Below are 22745 nucleotides of genomic sequence, written 5' to 3'. Positions count from 1 at the left end.
GATATCAATGCAAGAAAGCTGAAATGCCGCCCCTCTCGGTGGGGGAGGGGTTCCGCCGCCCCGCCTGATGGACGGGCTTTTGTTATAGTGACAATTTGAATGATAAAGGCATGGGCGAAATGGCAGCGTTGTATGAAGCTGTTACTATTGAGTTGAAGATTTTATTTGCCATTGAAGAAGACGTATTTTTCATCTTTATCAGGAGAAATTGTCATTGGTGGCATCGCATAGATGCAAACTCAAGACACAGATGTACACTCGGATGAAACGGCAGCAAGGCCAACATTGTGGCAGTAACAACTATATTTTGAGTCATCATTCGTTAATATTCAGTTTTAATACAAATTCCTAAAAGAATAAAGACAGTAGAGAAAGAAAACCCAAGCACTGGTCATTCAGCGTTCACCACCCGATTGCTCGATCAGCTAAACTCTTAGACAGCCAGCCTTCATCTTACCTGACATGGCACCCATTTGTACCCAGACACACGCTCTTTTCACGCTCTTTTTCGCTCGTTTCAAGCATTTCTCGCACAAATCAAAATAGAAATCAATCATCGTAGCCGCCCAGCCTCACAGCTCCTCATAGCGGTACAGCTGCTCGACCCAAAGAGTCTTTGCATCTCCACGAGTGCTTCGCTCCCACCGCGTCTCAGCCTCAGTTTCGGTTTCGGTCTCTGTATCCGTCTCTTCTTTCATTGAAGACACACACCCCTCTGAGAGAGCTGTAATGTACTGGATGGTCTTTTTCGAGAGCGGCTGGGCCCTCCGGCGGGAAATTCGGTTTCGCCGAAAGGGCTGCTCAGCTTGGAGTCTCAGGCGGCGTGTAGTGCTCGGTGATGCAGCGGTGACTTCTTGTCTAGGCGCCATGGTTGCGATGCGCTTGGAGCGTCTCGGCGATAATGGAGAGACTTGCTGCGGAGTGGCAAAAGCAACGTTGTTCAGCTTGGAAGAATGCTTGAGGCTGTTTATTTAGTTGGTCGTGAGCGATGTCTCGCAATCCGGAGCTGAAGCTGTGCTGACATTCGCCTTATCGCGCGCGAAGTGGTTCTTCTTCAGCTGATATCACCAGCAGTGATGGAACTTGATGCAATTGATGTTTAGTTGATTTTGAGAGATGGAGAGAGAAAATTGCAATGCAGAGGATAGGCAGACAGCAGGGCTGCATGGCATGCAGCGCTCTAATGCACATTTCGACCCAATGGGGGCCCAACCCACCAACACGCATGCATGCTTATTACACGTATTCTTGATCCTTTTTTTCGCACACTTTTCTGAAAGAAAGATACCAGCCTTTATCGTATGTGTACACATGTGCTTTTTGTACTGTGTCGCTGAGAAGAGCCCGGAAATATTGCATTGTACCTGTTATCTCGGCTTGATGGGGCTTTGTATGCTTTTGCAGTTACGAGAGAAGGTGGGTATGCAGTTCTCATTCAGCCGCCAGTATCGGAATGTAGTACATCCAACGACATTTACTAATAATTGGTTGGGATTTATCGAGAGATATTAATCAAGGACCTTTTACAACATGGCACAGCATGAAACTATTGCGTCTTGCAGTTCAATGCAACGTTAACGCTGAATGACGACTATGCAGCTGTGGTGTTACTACTTTTCGCATAAATTTTCATAGTTTAGATCGACCTTTAGTTACAACTTTGCCTATTCATACGTAGCATGCAATGCTCTTTTCGGGATAATTCATGCCGTTTTGAGTGGCCAATGGGTTACTCAATCTTATCTGGTACTAGGAGAGCATTCATTACAAAGGTGAAATAGAAGATGGGAACTCTCTTGAGTTCTTTAACACTGGTCATGTTTTGTCCATGATTTAATGCGTCAAGTTTATTTGCTGCGTAAGAGCAGAACTTGTCTTGTACTCCAATATACTTCCATCTCAAACTACGCTTGTTACTACCATCTAGCAAATAAAACAGGCGTCTGCACCACCACGAACAGATGGAATACCTACCTACCCTTACCCAAATACGGCATCCATCATATCAGCTCAGAAACTCATCATGCTGTAGTAGAAGCTCTCATACTAGTGTTCTGTCCATATTTAACCAGTCGAGTCTGGATGAGAGCAAGTGGGGGAAACCTGATGGCTTAAGTGCGTTATAGACACAAGTAGCTGAGCCTTGGGAGTCACGGTTAGTTAATTAAACCAAGCATAGAAATATATATATATATACATTACTCGTCATTAGCGGTTTCATAGTAAAGTATATTTGTACCAATCTTTAAATACCGGAGAGGTGTGTGGCATGTCTCGAGGCATTGCGTGTTAGTGGCACCTACATTGAGCTATTCGTAAATCAAGATAAGAGCAATGAGATAAACATACAGTTAAAACTAGGCTGAATGAAGAGTATAGCTACCTATTTAACTCTTGAATAAGCTATCTTTACTAGATAGTTTAAAGAGCATAGTGCTGCGGCTGTAATGATGCACGTTAATATGTATCGAGTTCCAGGTTATGCATTCAGAGAGGCTGGAAGAAGTGATCACCCAGCAGACATGTATACATTTGTCCCTTGGTACTGGAAAAACACTTTCGTATTACACGTTATAAAATAAATATTACATGTAAGATTTGGAATAACTACCCAAGGTAGAATTGGAAATTGGCGGTATATTGCTTCTGGGTATGTAGTATATGATCAAATTGCTGTAAGCTGGGCACTTGATACGTGTATACAGCACATTGGGTCTATCTATAAGGAGCATCATGGGTGATGGACAATTTGTATTACAGCGATGACAAGAACAATAATTCAGAAAACATCATCTATACTAGCGACTTATGAAAAATTGGCAACCAATTGATATCCATGGCCAAGCTCGTCATTGAGGGAACAGAGCTTGGGACTAATCTAACGAGAACCCCGCCATAGAGCCCCTCCAGCTCGACGCACCCCTGTAAGTCGGCAGTCTTAGTGCAATCGGCAGCGGCACAGCGGGCTCAGTCCAGTGAATGTAAGCTCTAGAAGCTCCATCCTGGATCTCACGTTTCCAATGACAGCATCAGCCGTCTTCTTTCCTCCGACACCTTTCCTCTCAGCCACTGGCCGCAAAGATGCCTCCGGCCCCGACAATCACGTCGGCTAAGCAGACATTTGTCGCTGCGCAGACCAACATCCTGTCCCAGCCCGTTGCGCCGTCTCGGGCCTGGCGCGCCTCCAACGACGCGTCCGAACATGCGCTCCCGAATCGCATCGTCGAAGATGCCGTCGCCAGCCTCAACCGCACGATCCAGCAGCACTCCCGCCGAGTCTATGCGCCGCAGGCAAACAGACATGTGGCCGAGCAGATCAGCCACGTGTACTCGAGGGATGCCGAGCGCAGGATGGAGAATCCCGACGATGCTGAGGGTGGAATTGGAAGAGAACTCGATCTGGGTATGGCGTACGCTTTGAAGATGGTGGGGGATGATTGGGCGAATCATGGCTGACGATCTTGATAATAGTGGACGAAAAAGTCATTGAAACATTGCCTGCTACCTGGCCGTCAGACAGAGACGCCGAGGCCTACCCTCTGGAGGCTACACGCTATACCGACACAGTTCGCCAGTTGGCCGATCTAAACCAACAACGAAAAGATCTACGCCAGAGGGTAGAACGACTCCGAGGTCTGCAGAGGACAGTCGAATCCTTCCAGACCACAGACGGCGCGGGCGTCCAAGAGAATCTCGTGACTCGCGATGGTCCCGTAGAGAAGGAGCTCGAGAAGATGCGCTTCCTCCTTGCGCGCGTTGCCGGCCGTGTGGGCGAGCTGTCGAATGCGCCTGCGACTCGGGATGATGATGGTATGGAGTTTGGCGCTTTGGCTGAAGCGAGGAAGAAGAATATTGAGAAATTTCTGGCGGACGGTCGTGTTTTCCCATCTTGAGGTTTGAGGCAGAGCAATTGTTTATGCAGATGAACTCGGCCGAAGCAAAAGATGACGTTGATACGACACTACAGCGAAGCCCTACACAAGCGACGGTGTTACAGGCTCTTGCACTGTTGTTGCCCTCTCGACCGGTAGCTTTGAGCTTCAGATGGTTGAAGTGTGATCACCATGGAGTCGGTGGAATTGCTTACCGCTCCCATATACTCAGCTTATTGGAAGCATTCCATGCAAAAGCTGGGACAGAAGCTCGTTGAAAAGCGACTTCAAGACGAGCAAGGGAAAGGACTGGTGAGCAACACGACCAACCCTTCAGCTTTACACTATTCTAGAGCTGACATCTCAAACTATCTCAAACTAGACCCCAACTCTGACTGCTACCGATGGTAAACCACTGTGGAATACGAGCTGCCTTGATGGTGGATAGCTTAGCCCTGCGACCCTATTACGTGGTTCTCGCATGATGAGCGTGGGCCTGGCTAGTCATCCCAATCTCGAATTGATTGCCCAAAACGGAAAGTTGGTTAAAATAAGATTTGACATTTGAGATGGTGTTGGGCGGGGCAAGCTTTGACAAGCTGCCCTCGAGCTTCTCGGTTCTTCAAATCATTGTGCTGGATTTTAAGAGGACAATTGCCGTCGGGAGCCAGTGGCTTGTCTTGCAGCAGTTCGCATATCTGTTTGAACGGATAGAAACAATGTGTGAAATGTTAAAGAAACAAATCTAGGCATGTAAACTTGAAGAAGGTGCGTGGTAGAACGCGCTAGTTTCTAGATTAATATACGAACAGTTAGAAAGTAACTGTTTTAATGCAGAATCCATCAGATGATTCGTGAAGTTGCTAATTACAATGTTTGCAACTCATCACATGCAAGTGCTATTCATCTACGTGTTGGGTATTCACGTGCCTGGTGAGGACAATGGTGGATTGCTATGGCTGCAATTCCAATTCATGGTTTGCTAAAAAAAAAGTGTCAAAGTAAGAATTTGAATAACATTCAAGTTACACTACATTTCTATGCAGCCATCTCGATTCACTGACGCCTTTGCGGTTTTCACCTCGCATTTCGCATTCGCTTAATAGAGAGCGGGTCATGCAAGCCAAGATTAGCTGCGGCGGCCGTGCGGATTGGCGTTTCCATGGCTTGTTATTTGCTTATCCCACCACCTGGAGTTGGCTTTCGCCCTCCATGATTGGATGCCGGTGCAACCACAGGCTAAATCAATGGCGCCAGGAGGAACGCAAGGCTGCTTTCACATCATGAGATGAAGCGGTTTTGCTTGAAATGAGGAGGAGTAGGGATGGTGGCTGCGTAATTCGTGTCTAGCAGCTTGTGAATGATGCGCCTCTGAGGATGGGTATATAACGAGAGAGAGCATGCTCTTTAAACGCTGACGATGTTTGTATCATTCAAGTGTTTGCTAGTTGGCTATTTATGTCAACTCTTCAAGCACAACAGTTCTGGCTACGTACAGTCGTGCTAGCCTGACTTGATGCTGTCGTCCATCTCTTATATGCTCGACTTGCTCTAAACAAACACCACGCTACTTGATTAAACCGTTACCGGTTCAAAGATATTCTCCAACATGGCTCTAAACAGACAAGGAATCGTTTCTCGCACAGCAGAGGACCAAGAGAATGATATCAATGCGAGGCTAGGCAACTTTGAAGATCAAGCATGGAAGCAGTGGCCGGCAAAGGCTCAGGTTTGAACATATCCATCAGATGAATAACCTGGCAAATACTAACAACGTCTCAGTTTGAAGGCCTTGAAGAGCATCGTGGCCCAATTCAATTGACAGTCAAAGGCTCCATCCCAGCCTGGGCTGCTGGTTCCCTGTTCAGAACCGGGCCTGGCCTGGACAGAGTGGAAGACACATCCAGAGGCACTCACATGATCTCACATTGGTTCGATGGCATCGCCCACAGCCATCGATTCGACATCATCCCGCCTGAAACAGCCGAAGGCAGCACCTCTGTTGTGTACACTTCTCGTCGTCATGCGGATGCTCTCGTCGCCGAGATTAAAGAAAAGGGCTGGCAGACGAGCATCTCATTTGCTCAACGGGCTGATCCCTGCGTGGGCATCTTTGGAAAAGTCATGACTGTCTTTGCCAGCGGCAACTCCAACAACAACGTTGCTGTCGTCCCGGACATGCCTGGCGGTGACACTGTGAAAGGAGGAGAGTCGTCAAAAGACAAGGCGTTGTATGTCCTTACCGACAGTGCCGGTCTCAGTAAACTCGATCCCAATACCCTTGAGCCCATTGGAGAAGCCAGACAGCAGTCGCTTCATCCGAGTTTAAAAGGCCCAATTTCCTGCGCGCATTCACAACGCGACCCCGAAACTGGAGACTTGTTCAATTACAACTTGGACCTGGGTGGTCGATTTCCAACGTATCGTGTCTTTCGCGTCAATGCCAAAGATGGGAGTGTCGACATTCTTGCCACCATCTCCGGCAAGGACTACCCAGCAGCATACATGCACAGCTTCTTCATCACAGAGAACCATGTAGTCCTTTGCGTCCAATCAACGCATTACGCATGGTCTGGCTTGAAAATCCTATGGGAGAGGAATATTCTCGACGCCATAAAGCCCTTTGACAAGACCGTTTCGTGTAAGTGGGCAGTGATTGATCGACGGCAGGGAAAGGGCGTGGTGGCTGAGTTTTCTACTCCGGCTGGCTTCTTCTTCCACTCGGTGAATGCCTTTGAGGAGCAGGTCAAGGATGAAAAGGGGAATAGCCATACGGAAGTCTGCATGGATGCCATCTCGTATCACAACGCGGATATCATGCAGGTGTTTTACTATGACGTTCTTCTGGACCGAAACGACGCGACGAAGAAGGCCATGCTTGACAACCAGCTGTATAAATCAATGCAGCAGCGCCTGTCACGATATCGATTCCGAATCCCTTCAAACAAGCAATCAAAAGAAGAAAAGGCATCTGCCGTGGCCAAAGAAGTCTTGACCATCCCAGGCCCTCACATCGGCGAGCTGCCCACCATCCACCCAGCCCACAACGGCAAGCCCTATCGATTCGTCTACAGCACCAACAACAGAGGCCTCTACATCTTCGCCGACTCCCTCGCCAAGACAGACGTCACCACCAGCAACGTCCTGATCTGGAGCGGACCCAGGGGCCACTCGCCGGGAGAGCCCATTTTCGTGCCTCGCCCGGGAGGCACGGAGGAAGACGACGGGGTGCTGCTGTCGGTGGTGGTGGACGGGACGCTGGAGAGGTCGTATCTGCTGTGTTTGGATGCGAGGACGATGGAGGAGCTGGGCAGGGCAGAGGCGGATTTTGCGATTCCGATGGGGCTGCATGGGGCGCATCAGAGGGGGCGTCTTTGACGAGCAGACTGTATCCTATTTTTCATGTCTTCTTTTTTTTTATTCCAAATAATATTAGCACTTGTAGTCAAATTGAATACATATCGCCTGTAACAATTGAAGCAAAATGGGATTAATTTTGAATTCTTTACGTGTAAGTTGTCGTGATGCATCACCATTGCTACATGTACACCATCACCACAATAATTCCACTCTGAAAATTACATTTTACGAGTCATACCCTTTGCTTTCCAGCAAATATTAAACCCTCAGACAATCATGAAGAAAAGAGAGTTATATCTTCGGCAAGATGCGGCATTCGACGCCGCAAGTTGATGCCACTCCCAATAATCTGGACATTCGGGGAGTTCCCGGCATCGGGGTCGGACATCTCGGGGAACTCGCTGCGAGATTTTTGTTAGATTCTGCCTTCTCTCCCCGCCGGCATTTTGCGCGTGGCGCGGCACGGCGAATTGGGGGGGCTGGCAGGAGCAGTAGCGCATCATCAATTGCTCTGGGGTGCATGCGGGCAGTTGACCGAAGGATTGAGTCAACTCGGGTGAAGTTGTGACTAGATGCACCTACGAGCAGAAGATGAGTGAGAGATGAGAGCAATAAAAGTTATCAAATGTTTTTGAAGAGTTGTATTTTTGTTGTTTCCGCTTATTTTACAGCTATTCGCCCTCGCGACCGTAGTTTCTCCTCAGCGGCTCATTTCAAAGCCGGAGTGTGCCCTCGGTCTTTTCGTTCAAGCAGTGGACACGATCCAGTCTTCATCTCCGAGACCGTACAAACAAGCAAATAAAAAAAAAGGAAAGTAAAGCTGGAACTGCGTCCTGACATCAGAAGCATTTCAATCTGCACCTTTCTCTTTTTCTCTCTCTTGGTCGGTTGACCCCCACGCCCAGTTTCAGTGATTGTCTCGCTTCCCCAAATCCCACCCCGAACCATTACTGGCATTAAAAAAAAAAGAGAATATGCCCAAACGTAGACATAAGAAAATACTCATTGCGTTTTAATTTTCCCCATCTTCAGTCTTCACCGGTGGCAGGCGCACTCTAGGCCGCGATAGCCTCGGCAGTGGGCATTTTCATGCTGGTGCCGCTCAGGTCGGTGGGTTTCCGTGAGGGGTTCTTGGTGTAGTAGTCGGAAATCGCCGACTTGATGGCATCCTCAGCAAGCATGGAGCAGTGCACTGTAAGCAAAAATTAGCATTGGCTGGATAAATATATGTCATGTATATCATATATGGGGCTGGAGGTGAAGATCAGGGTATTATGTCATGGCTGATGTCGCATTATTAATACGTACGCTTCACGGGAGGCAGGCACAGCTCCTTGGCAATCTCGGTGTTCTTGACCTTGCCAGCGTCGTCCAGGCTCATGCCGCGGACAAGCTCGGTCAGGTAGCTGCTGGAAGCAATGGCTGAGCCGCAGCCAAAAGTCTTGAACTTGACCTCGGAGATCTTCTGTGTCTCCGGGTCGACACGGATCTGGAGCTTCATGACATCGCCGCAAGCAGGAGCTCCCACGAGGCCGGTGCCGACGTCAGCATCGCCCTTGTTCATGGAGCCGACGTTGCGCGGTCGCGCGTAGTGGTCCAGGACCTTTTCGTGATATGATCGCCGGGCCTCGATGGAAGCGATGGGGGCGAGCTGGCGGGGGGCGAGAGTTGGTCTGGCGATGGGAGCGGCCATGGCGGCTCGCCTTGAGACGACGCGGAGTCCTCTGGAGAACATTTTGCGGATTTGGAGCTGTGGAATGGAGGAATATGAATATATATCAAGAGGGTCCGCAGGTGTGTGTTGGTGCGGAGAAGATGAAAAAAAGCGACAGAGATATCGAGAGCCTGCTCAGATGCGATAACTCGGTACTGAGACAGATGGAGTTGGGCTTTGTGTGCTTGGGGCGAATTGATGGAATCGGCGTCAAGCAGATTGAAGTCGAGCAGAGGTTTGGCAAGTTTAGGTTGCGGAGGCAAGATTCGAGGTTGGAGTGACGAAAAAGTGCCAGAGGCGAAAGAAAGCGCCGCTTAAAGCAGCAGCGCAAAAAAGCAGGGATGGCGATTTCGGCTCAGTGCAGCGCATCTCATCAGCGATGGCCGGGCGGGCCAATCAGCGCGCGCGCCCCTCTCGGCCATTACGTCTGTGCGGCGCCGTGGAGCTCGGACCTTGTCGGAGCCTGCGGCCAATCGGAGCGTGGGACTGACCTTAGTCAGCTATCTGATTGGTTTGCCGTACGTAAAGAGGTCGTCAACGCTCCGCAAAGCGATTGGAAATCAATCTGATAAGATGCACGTGAGACGGGGAATTGTCACGTGGCCTGGCGACAGAGGACGCGAAATTGGGGCAGCGGCTCGGATTTCGACACGTCTCCGAGGAGCTGGAGAGCCGCTTGCTTTTTTGGTGGCGACGCGGTCCAACATTTGCGCCGGTGCGATGTTGTCGTGGTTTGCATGATGGGTGGAATGAATGAAATGAAGCTTAGTGGCCGTCTTATTATACAGAGATGATGAGCTCTTGTGGTTCTGGATCTGAATGCAACAAGACTGAGAGATGTATATGCCCATCTCTTAGATTCAGACATGAGTCATCTAATCCATGTCCAGGGAAAGTTATCCAGCACCCTAACGTGAATTATATCATCCAACTCTTTAGGTACGGATACAGCATGGGCTATTGCTACCGATGCTACTAACTCTGCTGATGATGTGTGCTGCTGCTACGGCTGCTACGGCTGCTACTGCAGCTACTGCAGCCACTGATGCTGCTGATGCTACTGATGCTGCTGATGCTATTACTGCTATTGGTGCTATTACTGCTATTGATGCTACAGGTACTACTCCTTTACGTATTCGGTAGCAATTCAGAGCATTGAAGCACTGTCCCACTGCTACAGACCTGTGCCAGCCCAGCGCTAGTCCTATCCCGTCTGCGCCCAAATCATCAAGAAGCTGCCCCTCCAGATCCAAAACTCCGTCATCGAGGGGCAGCCTAACAGCTCCCAGACGCCTAAAGCTGCTGCAGCCACACTAATCGCTAATCGATAGCGCTCGCCCAGCGCATGCGGTAGGTGCCTTCCGCCTTGTCACAGCAACCACCAAAAGCTGCATCAACACGAGCACGCTTCGTGATTCCTCCGCGTAGAAACGACCCTCCTTCCAGTGCATCGTGCCGCTGTTTTGCTTTGTTGCATCTGTTGCATCTCTCCACCATCAGCGACATGTCGTGCCCCCATCTCGACTCTGTCGGTACGTCAATGCCTTACCCCGCCAGCTTTCAGCTTTCAGCTTGTTTCCAAGCCCTGTCAAGCTCGCGAGAGCTCATATTTATTCGTCATAGAGCTCAAGCCGCCGACTCCTGTACAGTCCGTGTACAAAGAAGATTGCACTCAGTGCTTTGACTCGATTGTATGTAGCGTTAAACCGGGAGATTCCCCCTCTTCAAGCGAGACCGTTGACGAAACTCACAATTTCCTTGGCTCTATAGGACAACCCCGGAGGCCTCGATGTCTGCCTCCAGTGCTTCAACGGTGGCTGCACCGCCGAGAGGCAGCACTCCTTGCTTCACAACGCCGTCTGGAGCCACCCGCTTGCCCTAAACATCCGCCGCACCCGAAAGACGATCGACCGCGATGAACCTCCGGCTAAGATCACGAAGCTTGCCATCGCCGCCGAGACAGAAGAGGACCGATACGACACGGCTCTGGGTGTCAAATGCCTCGAATGTCAACAAGAACTGGACATGACAAATCCTAAAATTGCACCCATAGTGGACGGCATCCTGAAAGCACACACCTTTTCTCGAAAAGAAGAAGTCAAGGCGTGGGAGCAGGAGCTCACGTCATGCGAACACATCTTGACCATGCAGCAGCACCCATCCCACAAGATCGAGCAAGGCGACCTTGGCCACTGCTCAGGCTGCGACCTTAGAGAAAATCTCTGGCTTTGCCTGGAATGTGGCAATCTAGGCTGTGGCCGAAAGCAGATGGGTGGCGTCGACGGCAATTCCCACGCTCTGGGTCACGCCAACGAGTCTGGACATGGTGTAGCTGTCAAGCTTGGATCCATCACTCCGGAAGGCACCGCCGATATCTACTGTTATAGATGCGACGAAGAGCGCATCGACGAGCAGCTTGGCGAGCATCTGGCCCACTGGGGAATTATTCTTGCCGAGCGACAAAAGACGGAAAAGAGCTTGACGGAGATGCAGATTGAGCAAAATCTCAAATGGGACTTTAGCATGACGACCGAAGATGGCCATGAGCTGAAGCCTGTTTTCGGATCTGGCCTCACTGGACTGAAGAATCTCGGCAACAGCTGCTATCTAGCCAGCATTATCCAGTGCTTATTTGATATGCCCTCGTTCCAGGAGCGCTACTATGGTGCCAATAAAGATTTGCCGATTGTGCAGGAGCCCGCAGCCGACATCGAGACTCAGCTGAGAAAAATTGCCGATGGTTTATTATCTGGAAGATATTCGGAGCCTGATAATTCTGTGACATCGGGAGAGGTTGCCTATCAGAGAGGATTGGCGCCAGCAATGTTCAAGCATTTGATAGGAAGAGGGCACGAGGAGTTTTCCACGATGAGGCAGCAAGATGCCTTTGAATTGTTCCAGCATCTTTTCAAGCTCATCAGCCGATCACCGCACAATGGCCAAAAGGACCCTACCGCCGAATTCCGATTTGTCCTGGAGCAGCGACTCCAGTGTCTTGGATGCCACAAAGTCAGGTATAGCTCCAACGAACAGGACAACATCTTCCTCGACGTGCCATTGGTGAAGCTTGATGCTGGAGGTGAAGGTGCTGAAACAGCTAATGCCTACAAGCCCGTCACTCTGAAGGAGTGCTTAGACAACTTTACCGCGCCTGAAAAGGTCGAATTGACTTGCTCATCTTGCGGTAGCAAAGCAGGCTTCACTAAGCAATCCCTCTTCAAGACTTTCCCCAACATTTTGGCTGTCAATGCACGAAAGATGGCTGTGGTCAACTGGGTTCCCATCAAGATTGATGTCCCCGTCATTGTTCCAGACGAGCCGTTTTTGTTGGACAGCTATCTCTCCAAGGGACTTCAGCCTTCCGAAGAACTTTTACCAGAGGAGCCTGAAAACCAAGCCCCAGCATTTGTACCAGACGCGGCTGGTATTGCTCAACTTGAGGCTATGGGCTTCCCGCGAAATCGCGCCGAGAAGGCACTGCATGCGACGGGTAACTCTGATGCTAATGCTGCCATGGAGTGGTTGTTTGCACACCTCGATGATGCCGACATTGATGCGCCTCTTGATCTGGGTGCCGGATCGGGAAGCGCAGGCACAGCTGACCCCGAAAAGATTGAGATGCTGGGGGCCATGGGCTTTGGTGCTCCCCAAGCCAAGAAGGCGCTGAAGGAAACGGGCGGCGATGTCGAACGAGCTGTTGAATGGCTGTTCAGCCACCCTGATGACCAAGGCATCATGGAAGACGAGAGCTCAGGTGATGCGGCCGACAAGTCTCAAACGGAGCTTGCAGGAAGCGCAGCACTCCCAGCACAATTCCAACTGCAGTCCATTGTGTGCCACAAGGGCACCAGTATCCACGCCGGGTGAATTTCCCCCTTTTATACCAACTTTTAACACGTGTAGAGAACAACAGCTGACTGGTTCTTTAGCCACTACGTCGCCTTTATTCGAAAGTCGCTAGAAGGCAAAGATACGCCCACGTGGGTGCTTTTCAACGACGAAAAGGTCGTGGAGGCTCACGATGTCGAAGAGATGCGCAAGTTTGCGTATGTGTACTTTTTCAAGAGAGCGTAAGACGAGATTAAAACCCTCTTCTCTGGAGTAGATGGTGCATGGGAGAGGCGGCGTTTAGTGCGCTACCAAGACTTGGCAGTGCTTGTTGATTGTTTGTTCAGAGGAGTCATGAATGAGTGGGAAATGTAACCCAATAGATGAAATATCACACAAAGAGAGTCGGATACCAAGAGAATATTCATCAAATGTTTAACCCGTAACTTCAGCCGCACATCTAAATGTGTCGAGAGATTTGTGAAGCTTTATTATGCACCGATATATTCCATTCCCGTTCAACGCCGTAGGAAGCCCAAAGTCACGCCTAGCAGGCGACCCAACTGACATGAAGCCTCATCTTCGTAATGTTACAAGTCCCTTTACCTTTGACTCCTCCCCCTTTCTATCCTGCTACACTCCCATCGAAAAAAAAAAGATTACATTACTCCCCTAGTCTGTAGCTGACAATCGTATCGACGCGGTGGTTCGCCGTGCTGAAGCCCCTCAGCTGCACCCTCTCGCCGTTCTCAATCTCCTTGGCGTCGGAGTCCCCCCACTCGACGGGGACATCACTGTCGGCGTCGGCGTAGACGAGGACGTTGAATGTGCAGTCGCCGCTGAGTTGGGGGAGGAATGTGACGGAGGCGGTGATTTGACGGAAGATGGCGGCGATTTCGGCCTGAATTTCGGATTCGGGCTTTTCTTTGTCGGCGAAGGGGGTGTTGGCGGAGGAGGTGTTTTCTTGTTGGCCTTGTTCGTCGGAGGGGTCTGTTGTGGATGGTTTGGATTTTGATTTGGTTGGCGCTGAGATTTGGACCTATTTGTTGTGTTTCTTTGTCAGAGATGGTCGAAAAGGAGGACGATGGAAAGGAGATTTTGCATGACGTACGTCGAATTGCCATCGCTCAACGTGCTCGCCGGTGTCCTTGTCGGTGATGACGATGACGAGCTTGGAGATTTTGCCGCCAACCATCCATTTGTCGAGCTGGCTCATGATTTTCTTGATGTAGGCTTTGACTTGGTCGTCGGCCGAGACTAGAGGCGCGTACACAGGAGAGAGTCAGTGGGTCTGAAAGTAGTAGTGGTGGAAGCAAGGGAGGCGTATGGTGTACCCAGCATGTTGAGGCCATATTTCTTGACGCTGTGATCGAGGTTGGGTGTTAGCTGGTGGCGTCTATCAATTGAGCCGAAACGAGAGGAAGGATGGTATCGTACGCTGTAAAGTCTTCGGCTGGGTAGACGCCTCGTTGAAATCTGGCATGACGCGATCAGTTCTTTGTCTTGGGCTTGCTATCGTTTTCTGGGAGGTCTTCGTACAGGATCGTATGTATCGAGTATTGGAACTGTTGAAAGACGGAGAAACGGTTCAATTAGCAGCTGCGTAGTTGAAACAGTTGGGCAAAGGAGATTCCTGTAGTGAAGACTTACAAATTCAGCTACTAGCCTCGAGCTGCCCTTGAGCGACAGCTTGTGCACCTTGGACTCGTCCTTGCCCTTGCTCTTTGATTTGTCCTTTGACTTTTCCTTGTCCGTGGGCCGCTTCTCTTTGGGTACTGATGTCTTTGAGGACGCCTTTCTTATGTCTGTCTCCATGACTGTGGGTGCTGGTTTGGGGGAAATGGAGAAAGAGAGAGAGAGAGAGCGAGAGCAAAGAGGTCGTTGGTGTAGGGATGGTGATGATGATGTATTAAGAAAAAAAAGTGGTTCAGCCCGATTCTCCTCTGTTTACTTTTGGCGTTGCTTGGGTGCTATGCGAGGCTGCGGGGTTGGCAGGGGCTTTAGTGGAAGGCTTAGTGCTTTAGTGCTCTGGTGCTTTAGTGCTCTGGTGCTTTAGTGGCGGCTCTAGTGGCCTTGATCGACCTTGATGTTCTCGATGAATTTAATTGCTGCGTGGATTAATGGGATGGAAAGAGGAGGAGAGTGGGAAACAGAGGTAATTCTTGATTAATACGAGGTTGAAAGATGCAATTGCATATTTGATACATGATCGGGCAATGTGTTCTTGTAATAATGCCTCAGGCAGCTCTGCCATATTGCTGCTCTTGATGCCATCCACACCACCAGCTCTTCCAACTTTGCACCTACAACTCTCGCCTACAGCACCGTCACGCCATGAGAATGCACCCTTGATGGTCGCGGTATCGTCCCTCGCGCTCGCTGCCTCTCCATCGCTGCAGCCCGCTCTGCCATCTGACGATTCTGGATCGTCATTCGGGCCAGCCAATAAGGGTCTGAGCCATGAGCAAAGTACTCGCTCACGTCGTCCATGTCCATTCCAGCGACGTATTCGTTGAGGACCTCTAGCTCTGGGATAGGAGCTACGGCAGGTGTTGCTCGGGCTTGATGAGCTCTGCATGAAGCTCTATTTGGAGCTGGAGCTGGAGCTGGAATTCGCGGACATCTGCAGCCTCCAGGATCTTCTGGATCGACAGGCTGAGGCTCATCTCCAGCACTTGCACATTGTCCGTCGGTGCTTCCATCTACTCGCGTTGCGTAGTGCGATACAATCAGGCGCAACAAGATGCCGAGACTGACAAGAAGCGGAATAGTCTGCGCGCTGGTGTTTACTCCGTTGGTATTGTCGAACTGGTTCCATTGCAGCGTCAGCTCAATGGCTGCGATGTGAAGCCCGTAGACGACCAGATTGGATATGCCGCGCATGGTCCGCAGCAGATCCTTTTGTTCTTGCCTGGCGCGTTTCCGTCTTGCGATGCGTTCTTGGTCGTCTCGCTCCTGCCTGATGGCTCCATGTCAGATACCAGATTGTCTTGAGAGAGATGAAGGTGTGGCTGACTGTGTTCGATGGCTTCTCCTTCGGCGGTGCCGCCGATGTACCAGGAACTGGCCATCCCAGAATCCCGTCCAAGAGAGCGCAATGGCTACGCAGATGAGGATAATGGCCACGTAGATGACGATGTTGACCACTACAAAGGCAGCATTGTCAAGCTTGATTTTGGCGAAGAAGAAGCCGAACTGCTCGCACTGGCGCCCTTGGGTCGGTATATCAGTCACAAAGAACCATATCCCAATGGCCGAGATGACTGTGAGAAGGATCACATTCGAGATACCATATACCGGCATCTTGATTTCCCCCGTCCACTTCAGCGGATCCCACTTGGGGTCACAGCAAGAGAGCGTGTTCCAGATATATATCGGTATCAGAAAGATGTAGCATCCGGCAGCGAGCTGAAGCACGATGTAAACGTCGGCGGGTTGGACGTCCTGGCTGGCAATTGCGACGAGTAATCCGAGAATGATGCCTCCGGACAGAAGAAGGCCCAGGAGCCGGATATCAGAGACATCTGCGTCGTCAAAGAATTCGACCAATATCTCGCCGAGCCACTGGATGTAAATCCCCAGTCGAATGCCCAAGCCGTACATGTCAGGACGCCCCTGATGTCCGCATGAGGCCATCTTGACGAGTCGTGACTGCAGCAGACATGTCTACGGCCTCCTCTAAGAGGTCCAAAACAACCCTGGAGAACCAGCTGAATGATCGCCTTTAAAAGACGGCGGAAGAGTCAACAATTTCATGCTACCACAAGCGTGGTCATTCGCTGCAACTCGCCTTGCTGCAGAATGGATTCGCGCTGCCTTTAACCTTAACAGACAGGCTCCATCTCCGGTTGGGCAAACGAGAGCAATTTGCCTCGGGTGCCCGTGAGTAGCGCAGTTATATGTTACATCTCCAGAGCATTGCTTGATAGCTCAGCATTGAACCAGGCAGCGGATGAGGCAAGCGAGGCGAGCTGGTGCGTGGTGTAAATGCGGACACGCCATCGCTGTTGGACGAGGTAACATTCGGCATGGCAAAGAGTGAAGAGCTGTCTATTTGTGCTGATCGTACGTTGGCGTCTTTCGGAGCAATTAGACAGCTCAAACATGGAACATGAAACATGCGGCCGGTGTTTGTCAAGGTGATCCAGGTGCAACCATCTGGTCAGCATATTGGGCATTCATTGTGCAACTGTGGATGGTGAAGCTATTATTATTGAGCTGCAAAAGAAATGTCCATTATAGCACATGTAAGTTTGTTGCCTGAAGATGATGCGAGAAATGACAGGCTTGAGAATATTGCTAGGTCCGCCAAGTCGAGGCAAGGAAGGGGTTGATATCAACATGAGAGGAGATGCTAATAAGTTATTCTTTGCAATGGAAGAACAAAAAGGAAAAACTTGGCATAGAGCTACCCGACTACTGTGCAAACACACTAGTACAAATTTCTCACATATATGGTGATGCTATAACAGCGTATATAGTACCGTATGTATCATCACAGGGCAGTCAATCGTTTGCATTATCATCGCTCCCACTCTGAAGGAAGCCTCCATTTGTACAATGCAGTCTAGTTGTAAACCTGACGCATTCACTGTATTCAAACGCTATTCATACAAAAATCGTATGCCTTTTTCTTCTAATTATTCGCCTCGGCGCACATCAGTCATTCAATGTTCAAATTGAATATACAAGGCGAATTAGCTTGCAGATTAACTTTGGAACAATCGACCATATGAGAGATAGGAGCCACAATTTTTCTCCGGCGAACAAACCACCGGACCTGACCGAAGAGACATGCCCACAACTGATAATTAGAGACCTAGAAAGGTATAAGTCTATCGTCTTCCTTTTATAAAAATCTCTCTCCAATTACAACGCTTGTACATGGTCGAATTCACATCTGCCAACGTATATTTCTGCATTACACTATTGCCAAGCGCATCACTACTTCAGTTTATCACACAATGTCTTCACTATTAGTCAAAAGTAGTGTAGTACAACACTGGATTGCTTGCCAACAGAAATCCGGCTTCATATCTTAAAAGCCCTGGTAAAAGACGGCCACACGTTGAGTCATTGCCTACAGTATCTCGAGATTTGCAAGCAGAGGTCGAGCGATATAATTTTGCTCGAATCAAATTGACGCTTTGGTTTGATGGTTCATCGCAACCGGGATCTCGTCAAGTATATCTGGTTCTGCTTGGACTTCCAGGACTATGATTGCACCAAGTGTGCGCCTACCGGAAGGCTCACGGAAGACGAAATGGTAGAAATGGATGCCATCATAGATACAACCCGCTGTCTTATCACCACAGCATTCGAGAATGTTCTCGATCCTCAGTACATGGGATCCTCACGGCCATTTGGCGCTCGATATCAGTATCTACTCGCCCAACGGCTCAAGACATTGGTTCAAATATATTACTTTTATGCCTAGTATCTCTTTAGATGAGCTAGTTGATGATGTTATAGAGCAGACGACATTAGACTAAGTCCAAAATGATCCTCAACATGGCTGGATTGGTGTTTATGGATACTCTGCTCCGCATGACAAGGCTCTCCACAGAACATTCCATGCAATTATGGACGAGGAGCCGTTTGAGAGTGAAAAGTTGGAGCTCCATAATGGTGGGATCAGCTTCCATCGGTGCCCGTGGTGACCAACTTGCTTCTCCGGCAACAGAACCGTCGGAGATGGAGGCCTGACACGCTTGCACACATGTTTGCTCGTTTTCCCAGACTTAAGGAGCTTCATTACGAGCCGTGGAGGGGATGGAGCTATATCAGAAGAGACACAGATAGAAGTGAGTATTGTTTTATACTTGCGCCAATGTCCAGATGCCCTATTGCTAATACTTTGCATCTGTTACGTATGGTATGAATATCCTTTTAGGTCTATCCAACAATCCAACTTTAACCTCAAGAGGCTTGTCATCTTCGAGAACTTGAAAGAACTTTGATCAACACTACCTGGCTTTCAAGCAGTTGATTTGACTGGATGCGGTAGCATACGCATTCCAGACCCAGCTGTTGGCCGGATGATCGCAGTCACCAGCCTCAGGCTTGAACATGTCGCGGCATCCTTCATCATAGATGCCAGACCAATTTTCGAGATTGAGCCCCTTCCGGTGTGGTCGAAGCTCATCTAGCTTCTGCTTACTTCAAAACTACTTGCACCCGACGAGAATCCGATCGAGATTGGAGCTATGCTTCAGACAATGGCGAAAAAGGCCATGAAGATGCCACGGCTGGAAACAATAGAGAATTGGGAATGGAACAAGAGAGCTGGCGGCGCTCTTCAAGTGTCAGGCGTCTCGCAGCACACAACATGCTACAATTACTTGGAGAGACACATGGGATTTCACCTTGGAATCATCTACAATTCAGGCTTAGGAAGCCGTAATACAACATCGGTACAGTGTCGGAGACTCAATTTAGTTCAAGAACGGCTGAATGAAGCTGATATCAAATCTCACGGTGATGCCATTCGTTACCTAAAGCTTTCAAGCTAGGCCGTTAGGCCGATCTCGCTGCAGCAGATTTGGAGAGAGCAGAAAGCTCTAGATGGCGTACAGACCGTGTAATAGCAAGTTAGTTGCGGTTAGTCGAAGCAAGGTAGCCGATTGTTTTTCTTCGCGTCGCCCTTCGATGTTCGGGCCAGCTTTGTATTTATGTTCTCAAGTTGCACGAGACATAGAGTTTGACAGTGTCTGGCGGACAGGAATATTGTACTTTCAGAAACTCCTCCAGTTGATTCTGAGCATGCCAACAGAGTAATTGTATCTACAAGGTTGTCATTGTAACTCAACTTGAACGAGATAGCTGGATGTCTAAATTTAAAGTATAGTAAAGATACTAAAGACTGCAGGACTATCTACGGGTAATGGTAAAAATGAATACCGCCATTGAAAAGACTTAGTATATCGTACTACGATATTCATTGCGTGTTAACGACCGGCGGTCAGAATCATCAAGCGTAGGAAGTAGACTTATATACCTAGTTGATATTTTTAGATCGCGGTGAGAAGCTGGCTTTCCCAGCTTGTAAAATAATGGAAAGGGGATTCAAATATGGACCATTTAGAACTCAGTGGTAAAACAGAAAACAAAATGGCATATGTATTATCAATCTTCAGCTAACAACTACAACTAACTCCTAAACTACCGTTCTACGAGACGACTTCGATGACTCCTAGCACCCTTATTTTATTTGGCGTTTAAAAAGAGATGGACTCATCGTATCAAGTTCCGTACGCAGTATATACTTGCAACGTATTAAAGTAGGTCCCGAATTCTTCCTCAAAGCTGTTCTTCATGGGGTAGACCGTGAATTCTTCATCGAAGCTATTTCTCGTGGGGTAGGCCAAGTGTTTAGGTTCGCTCTTACTTCGCGTCAGGAGTCCATGTTCGTGGCTTACACGGCTGTTTCTTTGGACGTCAGAGACGAATGTATCGCAGACTTCTTGGTCATATCTTCTTGGGCAAGATTCTTTCTTGCCCTCTTTTAGCCAGTTGCGTTTTCCTTCGGCTTTATAGTTGTCTGGCAGATTTTCAGGCCCTTCGGTTGTATCCAGAATTGGAAGAGACAGGACAGCGAGATCTTTGAGGTGACCAGCAATATGCTCGTGCAGCGGCCGATATGGATCATCCTCTGCGACATCGGTCGAGATAGTCCGCTTAGGCATATCTAGAGTAAAATCGCATAAAGGACACAAATACTCATCGTGAGGAAGATATCTCCATTGCTCAATTTCGAGAACACCCAGTTCATGCCCATCCGGAGTAATTAGATGGCTGTCTTTGTCATTCATGTGCTCTCGAAAGCTTTCAACGTCTTTGAATTGGATGGCATCATGGTCAGTATCGCAGATCCAGGAGGCTGGGTGAATTCTCCTAGTCCACTCATATGAGTGCATTTTATTCATGTGCTCGATCCATCGCTCCATACTAGCGAAGAAGAGCACCGGAGAGCGACATTGCTCCGAAAGGCAGACGAAAGGCTTCACGTCTCTATTTACATGAAGTCTGAAATAGACTCGTTAGAATATAGGCTAAGATTGTAGGGGCGAGAAGGGGATACTTACTCCCAGGCCTTAGGGTGGCGGCTCAAAAATGAGGGAGTCGTCCGCTGTGCACAATACGAGCATATACCGTCCGTGGCATCTGGTGGAAGATGAAGTGTAGGAGGGTAATTACACGTAGGAAGGCGCACGGAAGACTCCATACTTATAGTTGGAAAAGCTGATTCAATACTTACGCCGCTGTAGGCTATACCAACGTTCAGCATTTTGCTCGTATCGACTAATTCTGTGGAAGCAGTACTACCTTTAATATTATGTGGCAAAGGAGCAAGCGTGTAAAAAGGCAGAGTTTCAGATAGCTGTGGCGGAAAGATGCGGCCTGGATATGCTTGATTGGTATTGGCTTGGCTCCATGCTCTTCGAGCTATTCTGGCCTTCAACCTGTCGGCATCTTTAAACGTGCGACGTAAGCGTCGTCGGCGAATCGCAACGGATAAGGCGAGTTGATCGCAGAGCGAACGCCGAGCATGGGGGAACATTTGCCTAATAATGGAAAACATGCGATCTTTAACGTCCGCGGTTTTGTCAAATGGGAGTAACATGTCGAAGTTGAGGTCATCATTCTGTCTAGATGCTTCTCGAATCATGTTTGTCAGGCTGTATAGTTGTTTAATGCCAACTTGAATGCCTTCAAGTACCCCATACCCTGTGTATAAGCGCTCCGTTTCGCCTGAGCTCACTGATCATAATTAGTCTATAAGCCAGAAATATGACTGATAGATATCCGTAGGGGAGAGGCATACCGTATTTTAAATCTTCTATAAGCACTTCAAGAGTACCTATGAGCATGACTTTCACATCTCTGTACTCGTTAAAGAGTGAGTCCAGGCCATGAATAATGCTATCAGCTAGATCAGCAGTCTCTGCCATCCAACATCTGAAAGTATCGTTCATATGTATTATGAAGTCGGCGATCTCTTTCTGACTTTTAACGGTGGTGTCCGGCTTGTCGGAAGCAGATGGTGAATTCTTCTGACTCATTTGGCGAGTAAACAGCCCGACGCACTCCACAACTAAATGAGAGACGTGCCTATTATATATCTTATCGTAGTCATCTGCTTCAAACTCGAGGTCATCTTCGCTCTCTAAGCTTAGTACGTGGCCCTGATCCGAGCTTGCCACGTCATCATCGCCGTAAGAGGAGGTATCATCCTGTCTGCTGGCTTCTTCCATTGCGAGATCGTTACGAGACCAATGAAATGTAGAATTTGCAAGTTGTTGTTGTTGACGAAGAAAGGAAGCGCGCTTCTGAATTTTGCGTTCTTTTTTTAGGAGCAGTTAGACCATGTGACCATTCCTGCCGCAGTGGGATTCTTGGGTTTGCCAGCTTTTCTGACGTAAATCGAGGCTTGCTGTTACACACTGAATTGTTTTCGTAACTTGTGTTACTCGACGCGATAATCAACGAAATTGTGCTGAGGAGTCTTGGCTGTGAGCTATAGCAATGTCGCATCTGATACGGAATGCGGGATGTGTCGTGCAACGTATTATATATTCCAAAAAATGATGTACGTAATACAAAGCGTGTTCGTTACTTGTTGTACAGAAGCGCGTTGTCCATAGTTCAACAACGCGTTGTCCATTTGTCCATAATTCAACCACGTGTTGTCTATAGTTCAATAACGCGTTGTCCATAGTGCAACAACGCTTTGTTCATAATATAACAATGCGTTGTTCATAGTACTATACACAAGTGAATACGCTACGAAAGCATTGGTCCTATACCTGCGTTCAAGTCCCAATTAGGGGATGAATGTGGCTGAACAAGAGATTGTGAAAGAAATCTGAGCTTCATATAGGTATATTTTATATATATATAATATAAGTAGATAAATACAAAAGTCCCTATTACTATAAGATATATTACAGGGGGTAGCATAGGACAGCTTA

The 22745-nt window shown here is 48.7% G+C and overlaps 10 protein-coding genes across 10 annotated transcripts; 5 read left to right on the top strand and 5 right to left on the bottom strand.

Annotated features, from left to right (window-relative positions):
• Positions 1-42: 42 nt before the first annotated feature.
• Positions 43-1144, bottom strand: TrAtP1_009086 (uncharacterized protein). The gene has a single exon (XM_014087226.2). It carries the CDS (start codon positions 867-869, stop codon positions 573-575), a length of 297 nt encoding a protein of 98 aa, XP_013942701.2. The 5' UTR covers positions 870-1144; the 3' UTR covers positions 43-572.
• A 1937-nt stretch (positions 1145-3081) lies between these two features.
• On the top strand, positions 3082-3893 carry TrAtP1_009085 (uncharacterized protein; the record flags this gene model as incomplete). The annotated part of the gene is made up of 2 exons (XM_014086450.2): positions 3082-3403; positions 3472-3893. 2 exons carry the CDS (start codon positions 3082-3084, stop codon positions 3891-3893), a joined length of 744 nt encoding a protein of 247 aa, XP_013941925.2.
• Positions 3894-4064: 171 nt separating this feature from the next.
• TrAtP1_009084 (uncharacterized protein) lies at positions 4065-4283 on the top strand (the record flags this gene model as incomplete). The annotated part of the gene is made up of 1 exon (XM_066114152.1): positions 4065-4283. The coding sequence occupies one exon, from the start codon at positions 4065-4067 to the stop codon at positions 4281-4283; it is 219 nt and encodes a 72-aa protein (XP_065970245.1).
• An 804-nt stretch (positions 4284-5087) lies between these two features.
• Positions 5088-7250, top strand: TrAtP1_009083 (uncharacterized protein; the record flags this gene model as incomplete). Its single annotated transcript, XM_014087224.2, has 2 exons — positions 5088-5601; positions 5655-7250. Exons 1-2 carry the CDS (start codon positions 5482-5484, stop codon positions 7248-7250), a joined length of 1716 nt encoding a protein of 571 aa, XP_013942699.2. The 5' UTR covers positions 5088-5481.
• Positions 7251-7852: 602 nt separating this feature from the next.
• On the bottom strand, positions 7853-9255 carry TrAtP1_009082 (uncharacterized protein). The gene is made up of 2 exons (XM_014087223.2): positions 8541-9255; positions 7853-8424 (listed from the first exon to the last, which is right to left on the bottom strand). Exons 1-2 carry the CDS (start codon positions 8965-8967, stop codon positions 8288-8290), a joined length of 564 nt encoding a protein of 187 aa, XP_013942698.1. The 5' UTR covers positions 8968-9255; the 3' UTR covers positions 7853-8287.
• Positions 9256-9773: 518 nt separating this feature from the next.
• On the top strand, positions 9774-13193 carry TrAtP1_009081 (uncharacterized protein). The gene is made up of 4 exons (XM_014086448.2): positions 9774-10478; positions 10570-10637; positions 10717-12809; positions 12876-13193. The coding sequence occupies exons 1-4, from the start codon at positions 10451-10453 to the stop codon at positions 13018-13020; spliced, it is 2334 nt and encodes a 777-aa protein (XP_013941923.2). The 5' UTR covers positions 9774-10450; the 3' UTR covers positions 13021-13193.
• TrAtP1_009080 (uncharacterized protein) lies at positions 13194-14679 on the bottom strand. Its single transcript, XM_014086373.2, has 6 exons — positions 14425-14679; positions 14314-14339; positions 14212-14250; positions 14109-14137; positions 13886-14031; positions 13194-13813 (listed from the first exon to the last, which is right to left on the bottom strand). Exons 1-6 carry the CDS (start codon positions 14587-14589, stop codon positions 13439-13441), a joined length of 780 nt encoding a protein of 259 aa, XP_013941848.2. The 5' UTR covers positions 14590-14679; the 3' UTR covers positions 13194-13438.
• A 1068-nt stretch (positions 14680-15747) lies between these two features.
• TrAtP1_009079 (uncharacterized protein) lies at positions 15748-16410 on the bottom strand (the record flags this gene model as incomplete). The annotated part of the gene is made up of 1 exon (XM_014087222.2): positions 15748-16410. The coding sequence occupies one exon, from the start codon at positions 16408-16410 to the stop codon at positions 15748-15750; it is 663 nt and encodes a 220-aa protein (XP_013942697.2).
• A 1519-nt stretch (positions 16411-17929) lies between these two features.
• Positions 17930-18211, top strand: TrAtP1_009078 (uncharacterized protein; the record flags this gene model as incomplete). The annotated part of the gene is made up of 1 exon (XM_066114151.1): positions 17930-18211. One exon carries the CDS (start codon positions 17930-17932, stop codon positions 18209-18211), a length of 282 nt encoding a protein of 93 aa, XP_065970244.1.
• A 1677-nt stretch (positions 18212-19888) lies between these two features.
• Positions 19889-22181, bottom strand: TrAtP1_009077 (uncharacterized protein). The gene is made up of 4 exons (XM_066114150.1): positions 21599-22181; positions 21100-21534; positions 20859-21042; positions 19889-20799 (listed from the first exon to the last, which is right to left on the bottom strand). The coding sequence occupies exons 1-4, from the start codon at positions 22026-22028 to the stop codon at positions 20016-20018; spliced, it is 1833 nt and encodes a 610-aa protein (XP_065970243.1). The 5' UTR covers positions 22029-22181; the 3' UTR covers positions 19889-20015.
• Between the last annotated feature and the right edge of the window lie 564 nt (positions 22182-22745).

Source organism: Trichoderma atroviride, chromosome 4 (genome assembly GCF_020647795.1).
Source record: "Trichoderma atroviride chromosome 4, complete sequence".
Lineage (NCBI taxonomy): Eukaryota > Fungi > Ascomycota > Sordariomycetes > Hypocreales > Hypocreaceae > Trichoderma > Trichoderma atroviride.
The sequence above is the reverse complement of the archived record's forward strand: the minus strand, read 5'-3'. Positions and strand labels throughout refer to the sequence as shown.

Bases quoted from the DNA above. Each gene is read 5' to 3' on its own strand.
- TrAtP1_009086 (XM_014087226.2), bottom strand. From the start codon at position 869: ATGGCGCCTAGACAAGAAGTCACCGCTGCATCACCGAGCACTACACGC.
- TrAtP1_009082 (XM_014087223.2), bottom strand. From the start codon at position 8,967: ATGTTCTCCAGAGGACTCCGCGTCGTCTCAAGGCGAGCCGCCATGGCC. The intron at 8,425-8,540 runs GTACGTATTAAT...TTTTGCTTACAG, and splicing joins GTGCCTGCCTCCCGTGAAGC to TGCACTGCTCCATGCTTGCT.
- TrAtP1_009081 (XM_014086448.2), top strand. From the start codon at position 10,451: ATGTCGTGCCCCCATCTCGACTCTGTCG. The intron at 10,638-10,716 runs GTATGTAGCGTT...TTGGCTCTATAG, and splicing joins CTCAGTGCTTTGACTCGATT to GACAACCCCGGAGGCCTCGA. The intron at 12,810-12,875 runs GTGAATTTCCCC...CTGGTTCTTTAG, and splicing joins GGCACCAGTATCCACGCCGG to CCACTACGTCGCCTTTATTC.
- TrAtP1_009080 (XM_014086373.2), bottom strand. From the start codon at position 14,589: ATGGAGACAGACATAAGAAAGGCGTCCTCAAAGACATCAGTACCCAAA. The intron at 14,340-14,424 runs GTAAGTCTTCAC...GTCTTTCAACAG, and splicing joins CGAGGCTAGTAGCTGAATTT to TTCCAATACTCGATACATAC. The intron at 13,814-13,885 runs GTACGTCATGCA...CACAACAAATAG, and splicing joins TTGAGCGATGGCAATTCGAC to GTCCAAATCTCAGCGCCAAC.
- TrAtP1_009077 (XM_066114150.1), bottom strand. From the start codon at position 22,028: ATGGAAGAAGCCAGCAGACAGGATGATACCTCCTCTTACGGCGATGAT. The intron at 21,043-21,099 runs GTAGTACTGCTT...ACGTTGGTATAG, and splicing joins TTTGCCACATAATATTAAAG to CCTACAGCGGCGTAAGTATT. The intron at 20,800-20,858 runs GTAAGTATCCCC...AGTCTATTTCAG, and splicing joins CGCCACCCTAAGGCCTGGGA to ACTTCATGTAAATAGAGACG.